This window comes from Apostichopus japonicus, chromosome 3 (assembly GCF_037975245.1).
Source record: "Apostichopus japonicus isolate 1M-3 chromosome 3, ASM3797524v1, whole genome shotgun sequence".
NCBI lineage: Eukaryota > Metazoa > Echinodermata > Holothuroidea > Aspidochirotida > Stichopodidae > Apostichopus > Apostichopus japonicus.
The window spans coordinates 11,739,514-11,761,480 of record NC_092563.1 but is presented as its reverse complement, the minus strand read 5'-3'; the positions used below and the strand labels follow the sequence as shown (position 1 = coordinate 11,761,480).

Genomic DNA, 21,967 nt, shown 5'->3' with positions numbered 1-21,967 from the left:
AGGTCATATCTGAGATTTGAATGCTAATAAGAATATTATTCAAGAATTCTCTATAGCCAAAATGAGCATTATGCATTCTACCGTATATCACCCGATGTTTTTACACTGGTTATGTAGTTTGTCCAATTAGAAAATCTGTAAAAAGTCACTTGCATTGGGAAGGGTTGGTTTAGGTGCCAGATAGACCAATTTTTTTAATTTAGGATATTTAATTTGTTCCTTTTCATAAAACCCCTCTATAGACGTTGAAAATGTAGTGTTAAAAGTTCCCTCGTCATAATCAGCACCTGTTTTGTGTATTTGTTTTTGATCAGAGACCGTTTAGTTTAGTGTTTAGTGACTAAACACACGTTGTGCAAGCCAACATTGCCAATAGTAATAATCAAACTCTTTTGCCTGGTATTCGTATTTTCAAATGATGGAATCCATTCATCATTTTTCTTCAATCAGGAGATAAAACTGAGAATGCTATACTGCTATTGTTCTAGTCTAAAAATGCCCCCATGGATGCAAGTAAAAGTAATAGCAGCCTTAGGGTCCAGAGGTTAACAAAACCACTTTGTGGGCACACGACATATACGATGATACACTTTCTGGGGAAGGAGGGGTGGTTTCATTCTTGCTTTCGACTCAGTGACCTTGTATAAACGATAATCCATTCACCTAGATACCGTTCTTAGAGGAAATCTTTCTGGCATTTGTTTGCTATGGAGTAGATTGTGCCCCAGTCTTATTTTGTTTATCCTACTTAAATGTGGGATATAATTGACGATCGTGAAAGGTTATACAGGCAAAAAGAAACAATAAAATGATCTAGGTTATTGTCCATTCCAGTCTCTGTTTACCAATCATTCAGTAATAATACCATTTCTATTTTAGGCTGAATACAAACGACCATGGTGTCCATGAGTGATTCTTTAGTACGCAGCAGTCCAAAGAAAGAACGAGATGGGAAGTTTGTTGAAATCTGAATTTCAGCCTATGCTCTGGTCCCTACCTAATACTTACTTAAAGAAATAGGATCCATTACTAGTACTACCAAGGAATGGGACAGAGTAGGTCATCATCCAAATATCACCTCCACCACAATCAAAATAGGGAACACTCCAATGACCATCTTCGTACGTCACCAGAAGGGAATTGGCGTCGATCTCTTTCGAGCTTTCACGATATGTATAGGTCACTGTGAATAAAGAATAAAACACCATCTTACACATATAAATGTTGCCTCATGACGCCGAAAAATAGAGGTTTGGTATACGTTAGCACTGATGTATCTAAAGACAGATTCACCTTAGGCCCTGAGCAATTGGAATAAGAAACTTTCGCACTTCTTAGGTTACTTTACAACGGCACGTTTTTATAAGATATGAACTATAAACAGCACGTGTAAATACATGAACTAAACACGAGGTTGAAAGTCGTGCCTCACACTGCTTTCAACGCTAAGTGCAATAAATAAAATCGAATACTTCAGATGCTTTTGTATAAAGTTTAACATTGCAACTTTGCAAATGGAAAATATTTTCTGCACTTAGCAGTGTAATTTGGCCACATAAACTTATAAAATTGTCCACTGTAGTTATTATTTACTGCCAACTTCATAATCGGGTATCATTTATGGTGTTACAAAGACGCCTGTAATGGTACAATCTGCAGCACACGATGTGTTCGATTATAGCATTAGCTATAGGCTCTTTCAATGTGTCATATGTAACATTGTTTGCAGGCATGCATGCTGTACGTGTAGCAATTGGCAGTCATAACTTGTTATCCAGAGTCCAGTACGTAGTGCGTATCACAGTATAATTGCAGTATCATTTTAACCGCTCTTCAGCATTGTGCAACATGAACGATCAATTCCAGTGGTTTCCACTGGCACACGAATCATCGTTATTATGCAGTATATCTAACTCGACACTTTTTATTGCATGGTAGGATAATTATATACAGCTCCAGAATTGGGAAGTCTAAACCTAAAAAAGACTAATCAAGAATCTAGGAAATATGGGGAAACGTTTACTTTGCTGTGGAGAGTTGTAATATATCAATATAAGGATTGTATCAACTTGCGAGGTTTCCCATCTTTTAACATTAGAAATTTGCTACCCATGTACGTGCTGTCATTGAGTTTTGGATAGCTAATGCAGTGATACCAGCAAAATTCGCTTCTTACTGTTACTCGTCAACGTCAGAAATTCGAAATGTCTGTATCTCCTTTCCGAGACAATCCCTTATCAATGTCAACTTTGCAAAAGATGCATCTGGAATGGAAGAGAGATTGAGTGCCCCGGAGGCTATTCATAGGAGATTGCAGCTTTTCAGATGGCTTGACAAAGACCAGCTATGAAGCAGAAATGTGGCACAAATGAGAATTTCTTTTACGCAATACGTTTCTTTAAACGTCTAATCTAAATTCATTAAACACTTCTTGAATCACACGGTATTACCGACAATGATTGTGACTCATTTAGCCAACAGGATTAAACTTATTCCAATAAAATCAAATCAAATTAAGGATCTTGAACCAACTTCCAAACCTTAGTATGGAAGTTAATGGGCTACATACAGAAAGAGTACAGCATACATTGCGCACAGTCTTTTACAATTTATAGTTTTGGTAACAACGATATTTTGACGTTTCAATTTATCTATTATGGTTTATGATAGGATTTCAAACAAGAAAAATAATGGATTCACCAACTCCAGACAAGACCGCCAGAAGATAAATCTTTCTTAGCAAGTTCGTGCCCCTTGTAAAGCAAATACAAGCTACTGATATTGATTATCGCAGTTTCGCCGGCTGCAAAGACCTCAAAATATAAAAAGCTATTGCTTATATACTAAGTGAAAAATGACTATGTTTCAGGATTCAAATTCATAAGAGGGGCCAACTTCATTTTGATTGTCTGTGTTGATTCAATAAACGGTAGACGTGTTGTAGCTCACTTGACTTTTATATTATGGAAACTTGGAAGGAAACTAGGAATTGATAATATTCGGCAGTCTATATAATGCAATAACGGCGTGGACTAACATTAACGTTTATAAGTGGAAACAAATATTAAAGTCGTTAGGGGACGTATGGTACACTTCCATAAATTTAGTTACAAGATATTTGAAAGGATTGGATTACACACTGGCAGATATTTCGAGTAAATGTCACGTAAATTTAATGTCTGCATTTATTCTGCACATAATCTGCAAAATACTTGCATTGATTTTTTCGAAGATTTTGGCATAGCCTAAGTTATATTGTATACACATATAAATATATGCGTCATCTTGAGCATATAAATTATGCTATCATAAAACGACCAATGATATTAACTCATTAAATCTATACTATCCACGTATTTATTAAGGTCTAATATCTGTTCTGCTTTGTCTGTATTTTATATCTTATTCGTCCATATCTCGGATAAAATGTTAATAACGATCATAGCTCGAGGTACGGTATAGTCAATCAATGATACAAAACATTAATCACTTCTACTTTTAGCCTGTGGAAATCTGTAATAATTCCTTTACAGTGCTTACAACATTTATATTGACTAAAACAAGAACTTAAATGTTTCTACTTTCTGTTCAATCTGCAAATGAAAGGTGGCAACTGGTCCTTGGTATTGCCTGAGCCGTCCCAAAATTCACCTGTTTATATGGATCATATTTCATTGAAATGGCCTGTTGTGTCGACAACTGGATTACAAGGGGAAGCATGAATAATGCCTCTATATCTATGTCTACAAATCTATAGATTATTTGAAGTTTCGGGACATGTACGTTGTGCAGTATGTATAAGTATACGTAACTTCTTCGGTGCTTCGCTTTCTTACAAATATAAACAAACATTGTTTGAACCAGTGGCGTAGGAAGGTACTTTTGTATTTTTTTAGGAAATGTTTTGCATTTCCAGGTGGCCTCAGATGCAATTTGGTGCAATATAGCACACTTCAACACCCACTCCATTTTGTAAATAATTTTGCATTTTCACCTGGCCTTAGATGCAATTTGATGCTCCTAATGAGATGTTTTTCTCATTTGGAAATGAAAAAGGGGTTTTCTGACTTGCGAAGCGGGGGGCGGAATGATACTTCCGCCCCACCATATTTTTCACTGGGGGCTGGCGCCCCCCCAGCCCCCCGGTTCCTACGCCCTTGGTTTGAACTGCAAACGGTGATATATTTAATAACGAGGTGTCGGAGGTGGAAGCGAGGAAGGAATAATCAGTCATAACGTCTCCTCTATATTAATCTGTTGCATCGAATGAATTCCAGATATGAATTCGACCACAGAGTTCGACCTTTCAGCGGTAATTTGATTCAATCTATTTAAAAGAGTGAAATGGTTAATATCAATGAAGTGGTGAATCGCATCCAGCTGATTTTTAATCTTTCCTCTATTTCTTCTCTTCTTTCGTTCTAGTCATGTCAGAGGTAGATAATGCGGTAGTTTTAAGAGATTTAATCAAACAGAAACTTATATTTTGTTGTTCTTGATCATATGTTATGTATATTTAAACTTACGTCATGCACAGCTACGTACAAACTGAGATTTCTGGTTGGTTACAAGGCTATACGAACTTCCGCAGTTATACCCTTACTTTGCTTATTCAAGGGCATGATAGTGCAAATGTAATAGCATTCGCGTCATGTACGTAGCTACAAGAATGCTTTCAAAGGTCATCGAATACCCTTGATAGATTTCACTGATCTCTGCATTGAGCAAACACTGGAGAAATCCCGCACTTATTGTTTGCTGCACGGTTATGCAAAATCAGTTGATTGTGAAATGAATTAATCAACTTATTAATATGCAATCTCAACTGACTCTCACTAGTGTTAGGTTGTTATGACCGAGATATATCTGATTAGTATTCCGGGCATGCTAATGTCACCTTTTACATGATGATTAAAACCACTACACTACACTCACTGTACGTGATCAGTGATGCATATCATGCTGATGACGATGATGACGACGACGACAATGACGACGATAATGGTGACGACGGTGATGACGATAATGGTGACGATTCGCGCGAACTATAACTAACGTTAGCTATAATAAGATAATTTTATTTCTTTTTTCTGTTGGGTCTAAGTGATTGAAACTTAACTTGTACCCAAGCTTTGCACATGACCATAGTTCCTGATAACAAAATAGTACAGTGCGGGGTTTGTCTTGGCTATGAGTGAGGACCGTGATTATAGTTCCTGATAACATAATAGTACAGTGCGGGTATTGCCTTGTCTATGAGGGAGGACCTTCAACTGTAAGCTCAAATGGGAAGGATATGACATGCTCTTAATCGGCCGCGCAGCAAAAGGTGCTGGGCAGGGCCAATGTGACACACATACAGAGAACCTTTCCAGGATGAAACGGGAACGGCTAAAATGACAAAAGAAAACTAAATAGTTATGATATATATGATACATGATAGGCTTCTTGTTTTTATAACACGGTGTGATCTGATTCTTTGAATCTTTCTGCCTTAGACATTCTCAGCACAGAACGAGATTTCATTGGACAAGCCACTGGGAGCATGGGGACACGTGTTTCCTCCCTACCTCGGTCAAAACATTCCTTCAAATGCCATATATTTTTCGAATAGTATACACAAATGTAGTTAATAACGTAAATGAAATGATGGCACCATTTTGCACCTAAGCCTTCCCCAGAAAGGAAGTTAGCCCTCCTAAAATTTGAATTGATATAACAGAGGGTAGAGCCTTTTGTTTCATTAATAGTCATATAGTCATTACAAGCGTTAATTAAACTTTAATTACACGACTCATAACATGGGGATGAAACTCTGTATTTCAACAACGTGGTCGTTGTCTTCAGGTTTTCCATTAACAAAAAATGACAAAACCGGAAAAGTGAATTCAGGCAGCCGCTCACAGGTTTGTTTTATTACTTCACAGAAAAGGGGAGTTTATCGTCTGTAACTTCCACCTAAAATGCTAAATGACTAAACTTTGCATAATAAGTTGTGAAAATAAAACATCATCGATCATGCCATTTAAAGTGTGTCACTAGTTCTATTTCATCCATTTAATGAAAGTTACTTGAGCAAAAACAAAAAGGAAAGGAAATATAGGTATACAAGTGCCGAGTGTTGTTTAAATCTATTGTAATATTTTATGAGAATCGAATGCGAGGGTAAGTCAACTTTTGAAACACTAACACGTTTAATTTAAAATCACAAAGTTCAAAGTTAATACTACAATTACAACCATTGTTAGTTGAATATGCCAAATACTTGACTATATATATATATATATATATATATATATATATATAAATGAAAATCGTAATAAGTTGGAAAATCAAGAACAGTGAAAAAACTTCCAGCCTCCACCGGGATTCGAACCCGGGCCTTCCGCTCTGTACGCGGACACCCTAACCACTAGGCTATGGACGCTGATTGTATGTCCAGAGGTTCGAAACCGGTAAGGAAGGTCGTTATTCCACTGTAGGCATTTGTCACCTGTATCGAACAATACTAGTTCTGTTTTTGGTGACATATTTTGCCTTACTCTAGAGATCAAACATGATGCTAACCAACTCGAAATCATTTGTGATTCCTAAAGCCGGATCTCGAAAGAGATACTTTGAACAGACTTTGTCAGAATCACAACAACTACAATTACACTACTTTACCAGCTGAAACGTGTTGTGTTACGTCACTCACTCTTTCGTTTACAAACGTTTTGTCAGAAGAAGATACGTTGTTCATATCTGAAATCTTGCAAGAAATAAAATGTCTGATATAAAAGATTATTAGCAAGAACGCAATAATTTACCTCATACTTGACAAGAAGTTGCCAATGTCACCAAACGTTAAAGCCAAAAAGAACGTTTCAGGAATTTAAGCAGTCCCATTAGCCACGAAATAGGTTGCTAAGGAACGATCTTTTTAATCTACCTTACGTGGTGTCAAGCTGTTTGAAATTGGGGTCGTTTGTTAACGGCTGTCCAGAGATGATTTGTCCAGCAGCCCCCGTAGAGATAAAACGTTAACCCTTCTTTAAAACAGAACAAAGAGTACAGTCTTAGTCTTTTAATGAGGTCCACACAAGTATTCATACGTGATTGACAGTGAAAGCATGCCAGGATCTACGGAAAGACATTCCAATGACAGTGCGTGTAGTCGTGTATCATTAACAGTGTGAAAGTTAGAACTATACACCCAATTATATGAGAGGTAAAACACTGGAAATATAGCTAAAAAGATTCATTTGATATAAAATAGATAAGTTTATTATGGAAACAATCATTCAGTATTCTTAAAAGTAGAATGTAGTGTGTGCTTGTATATACTTTAAATAAATTGGCACAAAGCAAAGTACATGAACAAAGTAAACACTCCGATACCGAAACTTCAAACGTCATATACACGTCATATAAATTGTGATCGTTGGCTGAACATAAAGTCATCCTTTCCATGATTGGTCATGTGCTATCCTAGGTTAAGACTTATTTTATGAACATTTGTGTGAAAGGTGAACACGAATAAATGATTTTGTCCGATTCTGCATTCCATGGCAGAAACATGTCAGCGACGAAGTCGTTTATTAATACTTTGAAATTTATTCCCGTGATAAATGTTTGCCCTATCATTCAATTGCAAGTGTCGCGAGAATCCTTAGCCTGTTTGCTATAATCAGATGAACAATTATTAATAATCTTTTTGCCTACAACGAAAAATTAGAAAACTTTTTGGAGATGTTCTCTTTGCATTAAATTATCTAAGTTCTTTCAATACAACTGCATTTGAACAACAGACGCATTTGTCTGAAATATAGGGATTAGGGAAAATAAATCACACGTCGCGTGTTTTCATATTCGAAAGAGAATACTCCCCTAGAAAGACGCCGTCGGGAAAGAATAAATGAAGCTTTTGAGACAGTTACTGGGCACATACAATTAAAAGGGGTTTGCGCCCAATATATAAAACTATTGAAAAGGATCTTGCGCAGTCTAAAGCTATCACATTAAACAATAGTCAAAATCCATGATTATGTTCTCGAAGCTTTTGTGACACTAGTTTTCCATTTACATTTTAATCTCATAATTTCTGATCACTATAGAAGTATCACTTCCCTCCATATTAGCTCACGTCACAGGGGAATATCGCGCGCTGTGACGTCAGCGGTTGTAATGTAGGTCACTACATAGATATGCGAACTCGTTACCCTCACTTAATGACTGACTTGGATCATGATAGCATCCATTGAAATGAATATTATTTCTATGGTAAAGTCTATTGTCGGTGACTTAACTAGTGAAGGGGACACTTGAATGGGTCTATGTGCCTAGCATTCATCTTTTGTGATGTGTACCTATCTACATGACCTGTTATGTAGCTGTAATACATCTTGCATGATGTACGGCTGTCTTCCTGCAGGGGTTGCTAAATAACTAGCATATACATCCTGTTTTTGTGTACGTAGCATCATGTGATACACACTCTTTCTATATAACTGCATCTTACTTGATGTGTACGTATCTAGGCTCAAATATATGCTTGACATTCATTCTGCATAATTTGTATCTATTTTCATGGGCTGAAATATATGCTTAACATTCATTGTACAAGATGTGTATCTATTTTCATGGGCTGAAATATATGCTTAACATTGATTGTACAAGATGTGTATCTATCTTCATAGACAGTCCTAGCATCTTTCTCTCTACGCCTTCTTCTTCTTCTTTTTAACTTAACATTGTGAAATATGAGTAAGTGTTATTGTTATCTTTGTAACTTTATTTACATTCACTTCCCCGAACATTTATATTTTTTAATTATGTCGATTAAGATATATAATTGCTACTTATAGTTTTTTTTCTTCACATTTTAGCTATATATTAAATTTTACCTTAAGTTTTAGGAACAATTTCACTTTGTTTGATTTTTAATGATCTTAAATATCAGTAAAGTATATAAACGGCTTCATCGCTTTAAACTTGGATAAGGGATGAAATCAATCATAAAATAACAAATTAGACAATAAAATCATGTAAATCGATTAAATGCAAGGATTTTCAAGGAAAAGTAGGAGCTAATTGGTATATGAAATATCTTCACATACATATTAGCAGTAAATCGTAATAACTTTGTGCACAATTTTTCCTAAAAAAAACATATTTGCCTCATGTAGTGCATGTTGATATCTTTCATCATTTACAATAGGTGACATTTTTTTCTTTTAAAGCTTGACATGGAGTTCTGAAACATATCATCTTAATGGTCGATAATTGCAAGTTAATGAAGGTTTTTCTCCCTCTGTGCGACGTAGGCCTATATTTGGTGGGATGGCCATGAGCTACGAAATATAAGTACATGTTTTATTTTTACTTCTAACTGGGAACTTGTTCTTTAACATTGACGCAAAGAAACTGCATATATGATCTTTGCTTAGTTATTTGTAGATGCAATAGAAATATTATGCCAAGATGGCCACGTCGACACTGTTGAGAGTGAACACCTTAATATATGTTGCTGTTTCTAACAAATAAAAGTGCTCATTATCCTATGCCTTAACATTGTCTAAAATGCAAGAGTTGGTTTTACTTTCAATGAGTATACACATTTCTGGGGAATGATGTCAATTTAAAGGTTCTATTTTATTTGTGGTAAATATTGATATATATATATATCTTTATGGAATGCTTCGTACGAAAAGTAGAAGGAAAATCCTCTTATCTGAAAGAAGCTAAGACTTGATGTAAAGTATTGGAGACATATAAACACATCTAAAGTAGATACACTGATGAACATAAGACAAGGACGCAAGCTTATGTTTCTACTTTCCTTTGAAATTTTGATATTCTAAATCCATATTCAAAGTAAAGAGGCACGTCTTGTTCGCAAAAGAAATTCAATGAAATTCCCTGGAGATTAAAAACCGGCTGTTCATCCATTAGCAAGACCGCGCTCAGAGATGAAAAATCCTAGACAGGTAGAAATTATGTCCCAATATCTCTCTTAACCTTGGGCAAGCAATAACAGACAGAATAAGTAACTATCGATGACTGTAGTTGTCCTAAGAACTCACGTGTAGGCATCAACATTTCAGGGACAACAATATACTTCGAAATTCCTTCTTTTTCTTCAGAAATACAAGTGTTTTCTTTTACCCTAGAGAAACACATGACCTTCATATTTCCAAACGAGCATAATATAAATGAAAAATTTATTTCCCAAGAGGAGGTTCATGCATGTTTTCTTAAGGAAACAGACAAATTGGTCAAGGGAATGAAAGATAGTACACGACATTCAAATATGTTTATAAGCATCCTTCCATACCAAATAAACTTTTCTTTATCATTACATCATAAACACATCATTTACATAATATATATATATATATATATATATGAATGTATATATATATATATATGTATGTATGTATGTATATATATCATAAACAACACACTTATTCATTATTACAGATATAACGAAAACAAATAAAATATCGTAGACACCATATACATTTTATCATCTTTCACATAGACTCATATTATGTTACATAAACACACACAATGCATGTATATTATCTCAAATGTGCATAATGACATCAAACCAAATGCTCGCAACATGATTAAACACCATAAATCCTATATTACTGTGACGATGAAATTAATAATACATGGAAAAAAAAGAAAAAAACACACAATACGCATAATATTATTTGCATAATCATCGTAATAAGGTGACATTAACTTGAAGCATAATCTAAATTACAAGAAAGAATAAAAAGTGGTGTGGCGTTTCATGTGAACATGAACCTAGCAATGTATTAAGCACAAGAGTTCTACGCTTATGATGGACACAAACAATATGGTTGACGAATTCATGTTGTCAAAAATATATTGGGGCATTTATTTATACGTAGTTATCAATTATTTCCCTATTATATTTCCAGTATGACGGCTATAATATTACGTAGGTATTTTGTGTATGAAATAACTAGCGATATGTTACTATATCTCGTGCATATGTTCATGATACTATCTATGCGCATTGTGTATTTCATATGATATACAGGTATATGTGTGTGTGATCTGGTGATCCCAGAAAGAGGCAATCTGCGTATAACATAGATGTAGTAACTGAAGACACATTCAGTATCTGTAGATGTGTGAAAACGTATATATATGTAAGTGCATAGGTTTAACATTGTGTTGAGTGATTGATATCAAATTGTCTCAGAAAGGGTCGTCAGCAACATTGAATGTTAATTAGTCTATTAAAGTTCTTATTCTTATTCTTAAAATTGTATATTTACTGCAAGGCTACGTTAAAACAAATATCCATTAGTACTAGATTATTAATCAGCTTTTCCAATTTAAACTAAAGGGAAAACTTATATATTGTCTTTAAACTAAAGTGCAGCAGATCCCCGATAGATTGACCAAGTTAATTAAAAGCCGATTGCATTTCCAGCATCGCTGATGCAGTGCTCTTGTTGTGATGAAATAATGGCTACAATATAATGAATGCTCACAAATCTATTACGGAAGTAGTCACTTGTAGTCTCTCGTCACAACATATATATATATAGAATTTTGTTTTTAAGACAGGCATAAGCATCGTATCATAGAATGCTTAAAAATTTTGAATTTTTGCGCCGCTGAAAGCAAAATCAATACATCATTTAATTCATCTAGCGTTTATTTCACATCGATCCGAGTTCATGGTTGGAAGGGACCCCGAGGTATATAAGATATGAATCTAGGTCAGATGAATCTCAGCTAATTAAGACTTGCAAATAGCATAGTCCAATCTCTGGCAATCAGTAGGGGAATGAAAACATCAGAGATTCAACATCTAGTTCATAAGTAATATGAAAAGCAATTTACATAAATTGAGATAAGAAGCAATTTACATTATTTGTATTTGAATGTTTATGTCGTAGCTTGATTTGTAGAACAAAAGAAAACAATAAATGAAAAAAGAGGGGGAGGGCTAGAAAGCTTGAGCCACTAGATGTATACCTAATAAAATGGGGGGGGGGACGAATTATAAAGAAACCCCCTTCTGTGTTTCTTATTACTGAGAAGAATATAATAACATAATAACGTCCGAATGTTTGGTGTCTTATTCTGATTCCAAATATAAGAATAACATATTTTCGTCTGACGATTCGTGTATGAGCACTAACTCGGTCCGCTTGACATTGATTTGATCATTTTTCACCATGACACCTCGTGTCGAGTTTTAATCTCCGTTTAAAGAACCGATTAATATAACCGCTTTTAGTTTTAATCACTCTACGTAATATTTATCTGCAATGAGTTGACCGTAATCGAGTTAAATTTCCATTTTACGATATACCCTCACGTCGCAGCAAACGATGAGAGAAGTATAACTAAACTTTTGCTTACGTTCATTCACAGTATGGTATGGGATGAATGAATTTATGCATGCATCATAACCGAAGACAAGATCATTTTCAAAAATATTCTTTTTCATGGTTCCATCTCCATGTATTTATTATTTTATCGGCCGCTATTATAAGCTCGGTAGTAAGAGGGTACCTGACCAGCGAATGATTTGATTAATAAAGGCATGTATTTGCTAATTGTTATGTTAGTAATAGTCAGCGCCACCCATTTTCTGCAAAAGAAGGTGAGATAGACCGAGATGTAGTATATTGGTACAGACAATTTGCTACACAATCTCTTCCAAGAAGAAAAATGAAAGAAAGAGGGGAAAGACTTTTAGACCTCTTGGGTGTTAAAGTTGCTTTCTACATCCAATTTATCTCTCAATGGTGGTAAGGAAACCTCCTCCGATTATACCTTTAAGTTTTTATCGTTGTTAATTCCTAATAAAAAACATATTCCATGAGACTTCGACATTTTTGTATTCCCTATTACATTCCGTCAAGGACAGAAGTTACATCGCATGTAGATAAGCCGACGTCACGGATGGAGAAGTTAGCGGCCAAGATCAGCTTAGCTAACCTCGCAAACGTTACTGGTGCAAAAGGAGATAAGATTCAGTGGTTAACAGATGAATGCCTCAGCAGGAAGGAGAATCGAAATAACCTAAGGACTAAAGACTCAAACTCGACTTCAAAGTAGTAGTAAGGCTCTTAAGAGATTTCCATCGCTCTACGTATGTTACTTGGAATGATAGTCCTCATTGTGTATAACAGTCTTTTCATTCAAGTGTGATCCAATCATCATTAAGCCGTTTTGTCACGTGCACAAAACATGAAAGATGTGGCATTTGCAGATATAACGTCGTGACATTTTAATACCAAATTATATATACTCTTATATTCTGTCAATACAAAAATAAAATAAAATATCACTCACTTTCTGTGTCCCACAAAAGATCATAAAAACATAGGAATTGTTGCAGATCGATACGCACATAGACGTGTCTTACTCTCCCCAGCACACTATCTGAATATTATCGATGCAGGCATTAATCATGAGATGTTAATGCTACGAGGATTTTAGTAAATTCTGCGTTCAGCTATTTATTTATTAGATATTTACCCTACAGCATGAATACCAGACACCATGTACATAACTTACTTCATTTGACGTTTAAAACCCAAAAGGACACTTAATGATCATTAACGTGTTTCATACAGAAATATTCTCCCTCGGTGAAATTGAAGACAATGATACAGGAACATGTCAGCAGCTACTATCTAATCAATCAAGGCTGATATATTTATAGACTTTCCAGGTAGCGATTACAGCTAACACCAGTCAAATCGATTGGGTCATTCATTCCACATTGACGCGTATCTGTCGACTCTCATCTTTAAGGCACTGTACATCATGAGAAAATCTAGAAAGGTGATTTAATTCCTCTCATCTGTAGCAAAGATGAAGATGACTACAATTTGTGGTCATAATGCTTGATTAACCAAATTCTCTTTTAAATTTTACAAGTAGCGACAACTTTCAAGTCATTAGTAAACTGCACTTCTTTATAATTTATATTTGCATGCAAAAAGAAAAGGAGCCACATGTCAAATTTCACGCGCAAATGTTTAATGTGCTAACATAATGCATGTTTATATATATATATATACATATATATATATATATATATATATATATATATATATATATATATATATATATATATATATATATATATACATTTATCATCTTCATCTTTGGTATAGAGTTGGTTAGCATCATGTTTGATCTCTAGAGTCAGGCAAAATATGTCACCAAAAACAGAACTAGTTTGTTCGATACAGGTGTCAAACGCCTACAGTGAAATTACGACCTTCCTTACCGGTTTCGAACCTCTGGATATACAATCAGCGTCCATGGCCTGTTTGGTTAGGGTGTCCGCGTACAAAGCGGGAGGCCTGGGTTCGAATCCCTGTGGAGGCTGGAAGTTTTTTCACTGTTCTGTATTTTCCTTTTCATTACGTCTTCATTTATATATACATATATATATATATATATATATATATATATATATATATATATATATAGATATAGATAAAGCGAACAGATCAATCTTTAGGTCTCCTTGCGGTATGTAAATGACCCTGCTTGCTTTTATTGCATGATCATTGTTCAGCATGCAAAGTTTTCCTTTAAGGCGTTTCAGCCTTGTTGTTTTATTTTAATCTATTTAAAATTACATGAACATAACACCTTTAACAGACCTCCATATATGTTATAAGTTATGAATAGAGGTTACAACATATTCATGGTAATACACGAATTCAATTAATGAACTTATTTGCCCCTTTATAATGAGTCATAACCATCTATAGTTTGAAATATTGTGGTACTTTACAGCATATGAACCAATATTAAAGAGGTAAAGCAGAATTGAATGTGTCAATATCAGTGAACCAATTCGATTAGACTTAACAATAATCATCGTGATCATATAACTTAAGGTGGCTAGCAGTTCATACGGACAAAAATTGACTATTATTGACATATGTTATATCATTTGTCTGCAGCTGACCGGTAGAACTCAGATATAATATGAATAATATACACACAAGGTCAATGCAATTCATTGTTTTCAAGTCATCGTATAATAATACATAACTCGTTTGATACGTTGGTGTTAAAGTATTTAAAACGCTTATCATTTTCCATATACATTATATTATATGCAATGTTGCCTGGAGGCGTGTGCTATGACAGTATTGTTAATATTCGACTATAATCTAACAGGCTATCCTGAAGTGAACACCTGTTGAGAAAGTTGGCATACTGCAACATGTGATCATCTTGCTTGGGGTGAGGGCAGGTTTATATGGTGGGATGGAAAATCGCCCCTTGAGATATGCCACGTTAAATACAAATCCATATGTAATATATCGTTCGTTTTATATACAAACTTTTATTAATATACATTAAATACAGCACGGTATCTCGATCTCACAGATGTAGCAAGCAGATTAACATGTTTTGAGGATTATCCTTAGATTGACAGGAATGAATATCGAAGGAGGAATTCAGAGAGCTTTCCTGCTCGTGATTTTGTATTTTGTTTTGTTGACGAGGACGATATCGACCATGCTTCGTTGATAGGAAACATACATCATGTTTATCGCATTCATCTCAGCTTGACATAACAGTAGGCAAAAACTATTTTCTCAGGCAGTCCATGTGTGCACATCTAAACTAATAATCTTTACAGCTGGGACGATCGGTAGCGGTGCTGCCTTCAAATTTGTGTATGTCACCTTTTCTAAGCTGAATGGTTTAATTAAGATGATGAGAGGCATGGTGAGACGTCCACAAAGATCCCAAGGGGGAGTGCATACCGGAGGGCTGCAGTGTGACGTTGTTACTAGATAACAGCTCACTATAGTATACTCACATGGTGTTTCCTCGCTGTACGTTCAAACAGTCATAAACACATGGGTTGTATTACTTCTATACAGTCACGTTATACGTGCAATATGGAAACTTCGCTTAGAAAAGGATGAATGATGCATCAAAATGTTAAATTGCATTGTAAATGTAATTAATTCATACTTGATTGAGTGTTCAATAATGTCAGAATGATAACAGGGGGTCACCACTTGGTGATTATATATGCGTTATGCCACTAAAATATGACATGCTGCACATCTTCATCAACATTCACTTTCCTTATCTTTCATATGAAGTATAATATTTATCAGGAAAAAATGAACAGTGGTATTCCAAATACAAATGTATTCTTCAATCAGCTTAAATTCTTACTATACAGGTGGAGGAATATCTTCATAAGTGCGAAACTCGCTCTCCCATTTCTTACAATAACCTTTACGCAACATTTTCTAGTTGTTCTTCTCTTTTTGGTGTTTAGGTTTTCGGAGTCACTTTTTATTTGTCCTGATTCAGTTATACCTTGGTTATCTGCTACGTGGGAATGTTTATTATATATTTCGAAATTCGTATTAATCTAATATATACTTGGTTAATCGATCACTTTAATTTTCACAATTATGGTCGCTATTTAAGAAATAGCTATTGTTTATTTACGAAAATGGAAAAACAAAATTGTACATTGAATTCAAATTTGAATAAAGATGGCAAAAAAAAAAACATTCACTGTATGAATATTCTAGATGTTGCAAGCAATCATTTATAAATGATTGCTTTAGATACATACTTTAGATACATTTGACGATATATTTTTTGTCTGGCTACATGTAGAAGAATCGCTCAAGTCTTTCTTTGAACATGTTAATTCATTTATGAGAGAATTAAATTTATGTTGAAGTCTCTAAAACACCAAATATCATTTTTAATCAATTAGGATAGTAATTCCTAAACCACTTCGGTTGATATTCATATGTATTTACACTTTAATAGTTTTCACCAGTGGCGTAGCCAGCAGGGGGCAGGGGCACAATACCCCCCCCCCACCAGAAATGTTTTGGGACGCGATGGGTGACGGTGAAAAATCAAAGGGAGAAAAAACAAATTCTAACTGTACTCGAACCTGGGTATGGGGCCGAGGAGGGGGGGGGGCAACTACTAAAGAGAAACTTATGAACGATCACCTCAAAATATTTGCGCTACGCGCGCCGTTGAAGTGTCTCTCTGAGTGGCCATATATTTGTATTCACGCATATCTTTTTTTTCAATATGTGATATAACCGGATGGATTTCGACGGCGCAGACGCGCACATTATTTTTTCGTTTTTTTCCAAAAAAAGTGGCAAAGTGCCAAACAAAGACAATTTTATTACACGAATTGAGTTTAAATATGGAAATGATAGCACCTTTTTGCATCTAAGCCCTTTTCGAAATACACTTTTCAAAATGGGAGGGAGACACTACCTCCCCTTATACCCCTCCCCCAGGACGGCGATCCACCGCAACTTGCCTGAAAATGGGGACAGAAAGTTGACTTTGCCCAAACCCCCCCCCCCCCCAACCTTACTGGCTACGCCCCTGGTTTTCACCCACATAGTCTCAAGAATTATATTGTTTACAGCCAATGCCTTAGACTCAAAAGCATTTGCTCCGACCCACATGCATATGAACACCAGGTATCCAGTTGAACCGATTATTTCTTGAAGGTCGGATACCCCATACCCCATACATTTAAGCAGACAGGGTATTCCTATGGCCGAAAATTGATCTGTGAGGACTCACTATAATACAAGTTCAAAACTCCTAACACACGCATTCCGTTCGTGAATAATTCAAACGCCCTCATCGATTCTTTTATGAGCTCTATCAAACGTATTTTGCTTTATTCAAAGACGATCAGTTTTTAAGTGAATCGTTAAAGGTACCCCACCTGCTAGTTATTCGTCACCCCCCCCCCCAACCTTAGATTTCTACTCACTTCCTCCAGACTTCCTTACCCAATTTCCACCTCCGCGGGTAATTTCCGTTGCGGAAAAACCTCCATATTACCCCGGGCACCGTCGTTAATATTGCCAATGTTAACCATGGCCTAGGAGCCCTTTCCAACTCTTGTGATTCTAGCAATGTCACATATTATACTGTGCTATTTGTATAGAGGGCAATTATGTAGGTGCAAAAGGTTCTCGGTTCCGCTTACACTTTAATAATCACAAAAAGAGCAATTCGTGATAATTTGCAGGATTCCCGTTTCCGAACATTTCAACCTTCATAGAAATTCTCTCAAAAACCTTAAATGTATTTTGATTGCCTCGAATTTCAAATCCGCTACTGAACGTAAACGAAAAGAAATCGACTGGATCTTTCGTATATGGTCTCACATCAACGGCCTCATTAAAGTCTTGGGACCCCTGAACAACTATCAGTTCTAAAAACTTATGTAATCTGTTATTTGCTCCTTAATCCGCTACCTGTATAGTCATGGTTTATTTGGTTCTAATTCCATCAATGCAACTTACACTTATCTAGCGAAATACTTTTGTTTTACATTTTGTACTTTTCATTCAACTGCCAAGTATTGATGACGAAGTTTCCAGGAGGACCGAAATATCCAAGATGTTTTCTAAATCAGTACTCCTTATTAATGTAGGTAAGCATCATATATATATATATATATGGAATATATGGAATACATATATACATATATATATATATATATATATATATATATATATATATATATATATATCTATATATATATATATATATATATATATATATAGCCTATATATATAGCCTACATATATAGGCTATATATATAGGCTATATATATATATATATATATTCTGAAAAAGCCAAGTATTGCTGACGAAGGTTCCAGGGGACCGAAAATCCAATATATTTTCTAAAATAATTCTCCTTATTTGTCAATTTTGAGTCATATCTTATTTCTCTGCTATTTTCTTTTAATATTTTCTTTTGGAGTATACGTGGATTTTCTTTATAATATATATAGGCTGTACATGCATACTTATTATGGTGAGCATTTATTGTTTGTACGATAATAAGCCATCCTAGTAAAATGATGATAGCTTCACATCGCCAGCACCTCCACTTATATTGGACTTATTTTCGAGATGGATTTGCAGATTTACATATAGAACAATAAAGAAAAGATTTAACTAAAATATCGATTTTCTTTCCAAGAGCAGTTTATTGGAACGTTTAATCTCTAAAGCAGAACAGTGCGGATTGACCTTTTTCTGATCCTTACTGCAATACATCATTCCTCCACATCAATGTAAATCAGGCTATCAGCTTGTCCATCCATTATTAGATTATAATTTCATTAAGCAACCCACTGGTTATTTTGATTAAAAACTACCTGATGGATTTTGTACGTTAATAGTAACGCTCTGTACGCGCCTCACTTTGCTATAGTGTGTGAGTCAGTGGGCATTTGTCTCAAGAGAGATGTACAGATGTAGCGTAGGTGAGAGTAATTCCGCAGTAATTACGGAGGAGCTATATCGGTCAGTTATGGATATTATCATAGGCATATGGCATACAGCTATAATAATACATTATATATAGCATACAGAAATGAACCTGCCAAAAACGAATCAAACCACCTACTTGCTAAACTGTGTGTGTCATTATTTTAGCATTTTGTAACTTAAATGATGTCATCTTTCCTGCATGCGATTGAATTTCAAATGGAACATTTGAGATATTTATAGCTGAGGCACTGAAGTTTGCAAAGGGTATACAGCTTGTATTGAGATGTTTTACATTCATTTATTGAACAACATCCGTCTTAAGAGACCTTCAGTGGCACTTTGATTGTGTTTGTATTATCATTAATCTTCAGTTTTCGGCCTTTATTGCTTTGCCAACATGACTTTTCATTCCCATGCTGGTCTTATTAATACATTACGTACCATGTTTGTGAGATATGAATACACCAAGTTTTGCTCTTGATGTTACTAAACAAGTTAAGTACTTTAGAGATATACTTTAATAAGAGAAACTTGCTCCCAAATAAATTCACAGTAAGGGCAACTTACATTACTATCTGGCCTCGACAAATACGGTCGCCAACTCGCCAATGGCGACTAGAATTTTGCGACTGGCGAAAAAAAATGCATTACGCTCGACATTAAGGCGAGTGGCTCATTCGCTCACTGCCTTTATACGATAGGCTTACTTTTAACTTGTGAGCCAATCAACAAAGGCCTAATGTTAAACCTGACCAGTGAAAGCTGCAAGTCGGACACTCATTAATCATCGATGATAATAATAATTGTCAGTACCAAGCGTTATCTAACTTGTCAACGATACTAACACATACACTGGTACAATAGTCTGATGTCGTGTCCAGTGAAAGTAACATATGGTCAGCCATGCCATTGCTTATAGGCCTATTTGTGGTCACTCATACAAACCAAGTCATAAACATTGTTTCACTGTTTTATATTTTCATATATATCATGTTTTAAACACTTTGACGAACACAATTTAAATAGATCGTTTTTGCTGTAAACAACTAACAGTAACACTATAACGCGATATCCTAAGTTAGGCCATACTACCTAGGCTTATATCACACAAACATTTAGCGAGAAAAAATGGCGAGTAAATTTAACGTTTTTTGGCGAGTAGAATTTTAGACTCGGTCGCCAGTTGGCGAGTAGTTTTATTTTTTTTTTGTCGAGGCGTGATTACTATTATTATTTTTTTTTCTTTTCTCTTCTACCTCTGGCACGAAACAATAATATACGAAGCACGTAATGTTGTAAACGCTACACGCATTACCCTGCATGCTTCGACGATGAATAGGGCAAAGCATCTCTGCGTTTACTTTCAACCACCATGATAATATTATTATTTCCTCTTTGCTTCTTATTAAGACTCAACCCAAAATCAGCGATGACTTAATATGCCCAAATCAATACCAGTAATTGCAGTTTTAATAAAAGTGTCAATCAAAGGTGGGGTTTTTTATTGCCTAAAAGAAAGAAAGGTAAAAGCAAACGTCCATATTTCAATGAGTGATGCATATTACATTGCACCTCGCAATTTTTGAATCTCCATTTAACGCCAGAAAATACCCACTTCCATTCTTCAAGTATTTTGAGGTCTTTGCAAAATCAATGCTTTGTACTTGAATCCATATATAACAGACACGCCACGATGTTTGAAAACATTTCAATTTACCTGTTTAGTCTTTGTGATTCGTTGTATCTGTATAATCACCTCATCTTTTTGTTATAAAATTAACCATCTGTTGATGCATTTAGGACTATGTGTTTTTTGTTTTAGTTGATAAATAAAATAATGATGATAAATCGTAAGAGAAGGTCTCAAAATGAAAATTAGTTTTCAGATCGACTAGTTCACAAAGGTCACTAGGTGTAAATTAAATCTTACCAGAAGCTAAAGGAACGTTTATTATACTGACAATAAGTTACGTCGTTAATAATCGATTTATAGATTATTACCGAGGCTGAACAGACCTATAAATGATGTTTAAAAATTAGCCTACCTCTTATAGCAGTGCATACTGAATACTTAATTTCAATATTCCTTTGAACAGACAACCAGAGCGCTCATATTATGTGAAAATAAATAGGAACTTTATCACAGATCATTGTTGTATTGTAATAAAAACTCTGCTTTTGTATGATTTAGATACTCATTCAATCTGAATAGCGTAAAGCAGATAGGTCAACATGATTCTAACAACAATGCTTAAACTTAATGAAAGGCTGTCTTAGCCACGGCTGTGTATACTACAACGCTGTTTTTGAATACTCCATACCTACCTAATATTAATCATAGCTCAGATCATATAGCAAACCAGCAATATTTATAACCTTTACAAACCGACATTTATTACTCTGTTCAACGTTTACATATGCTGGTCAGGCAATACATGCACATCAGCAACACAAATGCGTTAAACCAGCAATAACTCCTCAAACAACGTAAAAGCTGCGTGATTTGAGCACAAAAAACAACAATGAGAGGCTTACACGCATGTAATGGTAATTAAACATTCCGAACCATTTATAATGTACATCAATTATTCATAACTTGATGATTACATCGTTTGTAGGATACCAAAACATACACGAAC

The 21,967-nt window shown here is 35.1% G+C and overlaps 1 protein-coding gene and 1 non-coding gene across 2 annotated transcripts in view; both read right to left on the bottom strand.

Annotated features, from left to right (window-relative positions):
• The window catches only part of LOC139963360 (metabotropic glycine receptor-like), a 75,097-nt gene that overhangs the window by 31,722 nt on the left and 21,408 nt on the right, over positions 1-21,967 (bottom strand). Inside the window, exon 3 of the mRNA XM_071964034.1 lies at positions 1,009-1,183. Within this exon, the coding sequence (XP_071820135.1) occupies positions 1,009-1,183 (175 nt within the window). The remainder of the gene's footprint in view (positions 1-1,008; positions 1,184-21,967) is intronic.
• Trnac-aca (transfer RNA cysteine (anticodon ACA)) lies at positions 6,356-6,427 on the bottom strand. The gene has a single exon. It is a non-coding gene; the product is annotated as a tRNA-Cys (tRNA).